The sequence below is a fragment of the Nicotiana attenuata genome, unplaced genomic scaffold (genome assembly GCF_001879085.1).
Source record: "Nicotiana attenuata strain UT unplaced genomic scaffold, NIATTr2, whole genome shotgun sequence".
Lineage (NCBI taxonomy): Eukaryota > Viridiplantae > Streptophyta > Magnoliopsida > Solanales > Solanaceae > Nicotiana > Nicotiana attenuata.
Genome location: NW_017694428.1, coordinates 1 through 4,052, shown reverse-complemented (window position 1 = coordinate 4,052; position 4,052 = coordinate 1). Strand labels below are relative to the sequence as shown.

The window sequence follows — 4,052 nt, the reverse complement described above, 5'->3', positions numbered from 1 at the left end:
GTTCGAGACAAAAAGATAGAGGTTACACTAGCCTTTGTAGAAAATGAAATGAAAAAGAAATTTGGAATTGACATTGGTTATCACAAGGCATGGCGTGCTATTCAAAAAGCTGTTGCTTGCATAAGGGGAACACCTGAAGAGAACTACCAGATTCTTCCTTCATACCTACACATGATGGTGGCCAAAAACCCAGGAACGTACACAAGCATAAAAAGAGATGCGCACAATAGGTAAGGAAAACAATACTAACAATCAGCCTGAAGTTTCAAATGTTACTATTTGAAAAACTTCAAACCTTATAATTTGTTTTTCTGTGTTTCAATGTACAGATTTGCTTACTTGTTCTTTGCTCCTGCGGCATCACTAGCTGGTTGGTCCTACTGTAGACCTGTTATTGCAGTAGATGCAACGTTTTTGAAGTCAAATTATCGTGGTGTTCTATTTGTTGCTGTATCAAAGGATGCAAACAATCAAATCTTTCCTTTATGTTTTGGTGTAGCAGATTCAGAAAACAATGAGGCATACATTTGGTTCTTTGGGGAAATGAGAAAAGCAATTCAAGTTCGTCGTGAACTGGTTTTCTTGTCAGATAGAAACCAATCGATCGCAAATGGTATTGGAAGAGTTTTCCTGAAGCTCACCATGGTATCTGCCTATATCACTTTGAGAAAAATTTAAAGCAAAGACATGCAAAGGCCATGGTAATAAATCTTTTTCAAAGTGCTGCAAGATCATACAAACGTGAAGATTTTAATCAGTTAATGTCCCAACTCAAAAGTATTGACAAGAAAACATACAATTACATAATGGAAGAGCCTCCTGAGAGATGGGCTCGATCGTGGTTCCCACGGCGACGTTATGATATGCAAACAACAAACATGGTAGAATCAATGAATTCTGTTTTACTAAAAGGGAGAGAAATGCCTATTTTAAGAATGTTAGATTTCATCCAAGGAAAGCTGGGAGAGTGGTTTTATGAACGGAGAAAAAAGGCAAATAAAACTTTTCACAGAGTATCAATATGGGCAGAAGAAGAGATGACTAAGAAGATGGACTTGGCTTGCAAAATGTTTGTGAGTATATTTGTTAACTTCAGCTTTTTAGATCCGTTGCAGTGATTTACTGCTTACATTTAAAAAATTTCATACTTTTTCGTTTTGAAGGAAAAATACACTAATATAATTTGTTTTAATTTTTTATTCCTTGTTAGGTGTTCAACCTTGACTCAATGTTGTTTAGATAAATAGTGAAGGAATCGAATTCATTGTGGACTTAAAGAAGAGAACTTGTGACTGCCTGGAATTCCAACTTGATGAATTGCCCTGTCCACATGTAATTACTGCTATTAATAAGAGATATTTGCAGAAATCTGATTACTGCTCAAATTGGTATTCAAGGGAAACATGGTTGAAAACATATGAAGGGCGTGTAAATACCGTGGGAGATCAACAATCATGGAAAATACCAGAAAATGTACAATCTGAAATCACAAAACCTCCCGATGTAGAGATTTTACAAGGAAGAAGACAAAAGAAGAGGCATATACCTGCGACTGAATCATCAATACCATTCAAGTCTACCAAATGCAGTCGATGTAGACAAGTGGGGCATAACAGAACAACTTGCTTGTCTTCTCCAGCACCTCATCCATATTCCAAGAAACACACTGAAAAATACTCCAAGCTTCAATAATCCTTCGTCTGAATTTAGACTTTCTTTATTGTATGACATAATTCAAATGTGATTTTTTTCATAGGAATAAAAAAAATAAGCTCTTGCACAATTTTATATTACTGCTAAAATACAAATCACTCATTTTTGTTGCGCAGGCTTACAGGTTTGGTTGCATTTTAAAAACGTACGCAATGACTTCTGCGAGAAAAAACTTCAGGTTACAGTATGTTAAATACATATTCTTAATCAAAAACACACACACCTACAAAAACTCACACAGACACACATATGCATACAACACACAAAAAGAAAAGCATGTACAAACAAAAGTTGTAGCATCTCTAAGCAACTAAGAAGTATAAATCAAATACCAACAAATAACAAGTATAATGCAATAGAAAGCTAAGAACAAAGAGGGTCACAATTATATTGATATAAAAAGAGGTAAAAACAACACACATATTTCAAAACTTCAGCTCTCTCGGCTGAAGTTATACAAAATGAAGCTAAAAAAACTTCAGCTCTATAGGCTGAAGTTAACAAAAAAAACACTAACAATCACCACCATTATCATCATCACCCTCATCATCGTCATGATCGTCGTCATCATCATCATCATCATCATCACAGTACTTCTCAATTTCTCTAAATATCTCATCATCATCACTGTCGGAGATAACTATAGGGTAGTCGGGCAAAAGACCACTCAATCCAAGAAGATCAATCTTCAACTTGTCGAATTCATCACGTAGCTAACTTTGTTCGACGATTACTCTGTCCATAAGAGGAAGAAGAATCTTCAGCTTGTTTTGCAGCTTGGAATAGTCGGTCAAGCTGGAAAACTTAAAACTATCAAACTGCTGCACAACCTTGTCGAACGAGGTTGAATAATCTCCACAACTACGTTCCAGGTTAAGCCTGTTCTGGAATGATTCATTTGCACAGAGCTTTAGTCTGATTCTCTCCCAATCAGCCTTTATTTCATTCCACAAAAGACTAAGATTAGCCATCGGTTTGTTATTGTACCATTCACACTTCAAACTCTCCCACTTCTTCATAATTTCATCCATATTAGGCTTACCACTTCCGCTTGCACCAGACATTTTTTCTTTAACAAATGCTGAAAGACTAAGGAATATGATAGAAGTCTATGAATGACTATGAAATTTTCAAGTGAAGAGATTGTTAATATAGACAAAGAGTTCACCTAATCAATTTAATATCTATAAATGTAAAAGTAACTTTTAAGCATTTTGACTGTTTTACGTTCAGAGAAATTGAATGAGACAAGATTAGTAGGTGGTAAAAACAAGTATGTAGTAAATTCAAAAAGAAATGTAACTCCAGCCCTTGTAAAACCCACAGTTTTTATATAGTAAAAAAATAACTTCAGCCTGAAAAATAAATTTTACTATATAGTGAAACAAATTTAAATGAAAGATGAAGTAGTTGACAAAAGACAAAAAGTAGACAGTAAATGCAAAAAAGATAAGTATCAACTTAAAAAAATATCAAAATATGCTAAAGTTTTTGTCCTAAAGGTTTTTCGAAAAACTTCGGCCCAATAGGCTGAAGTGTTTTAGTATATTTTCAAAAACTTCAGCACTTGGCAGCTGAAGTTTTTTGTTGGATTCAATAGTATTTGTCCTAAAGCTTTTTCGAAAAACTTCGGCCCAATGTGCTGAAGTTTTTTAGTATATTTTCAAAAACTTCAGCACTTGGCAGCTGAAGTTTTTTGTTGGATTCAATAGTTTTTGTCCTAAAGCTTTTTGGAAAAACTTCGGCCCAATGTGCTGAAGTTGTTTAGTATATTTTCAAAAACTTCAGCACTTGACAGCTGAAGTTTTTTGTTGGATTCAATAGTTTTTGTCCTTAAGGTTTTTCGAAAAACTTCGGCCCAATAGGCTGAAGTTTTTTAGTATATTTTCAAAAACTTCAGCACTTGGTAGCTGAAGTTTTTTGTTGGATTCAATAGTTTTTGTCCTAAAGCTTTTTGGAAAAACTTCGGCCCAATATGCTGAAGTTTTTTAGTATATTTTCAAAAACTTCAGCACTTGGCAGCTGAAGTTTTTTGTTGGATTCAATAGTATTTGTCCTAAAGCTTTTTCGAAAAACTTCGGCCCAATGTGCTGAAGTTTTTTAGTATATTTTCAAAAACTTCAGCACTTGGCAGCTGAAGTTTTTTGTTGGATTCAATAGTATAAAACTTCAGCACTTGGCAGCTGAAGTTTTTTGTTGGATTCAATAGTTTTTGTCCTAAAGGTTTTTCGAAAAACTTCGGCCCATTAGGCTGAAGTTTTTTAGTATATTTTCAAAAACTTCAGCACTTGGCAGCTAAAGTTTTTTGTTGGATTCAATAGTTTTTGTCCTAAAGGTTT

At 34.4% G+C, this 4,052-nt stretch overlaps 1 protein-coding gene across 1 annotated transcript; it reads left to right on the top strand.

The window, feature by feature from the left end:
* The first annotated feature begins 806 nt into the window (after nucleotides 1-806).
* On the top strand, nucleotides 807-1,692 carry LOC109222616. Its single transcript, XM_019386949.1, has 2 exons — nucleotides 807-1,073; nucleotides 1,240-1,692. The coding sequence occupies exons 1-2, from the start codon at nucleotides 807-809 to the stop codon at nucleotides 1,690-1,692; spliced, it is 720 nt and encodes a 239-aa protein (XP_019242494.1).
* The last annotated feature ends 2,360 nt before the right edge of the window (nucleotides 1,693-4,052 follow it).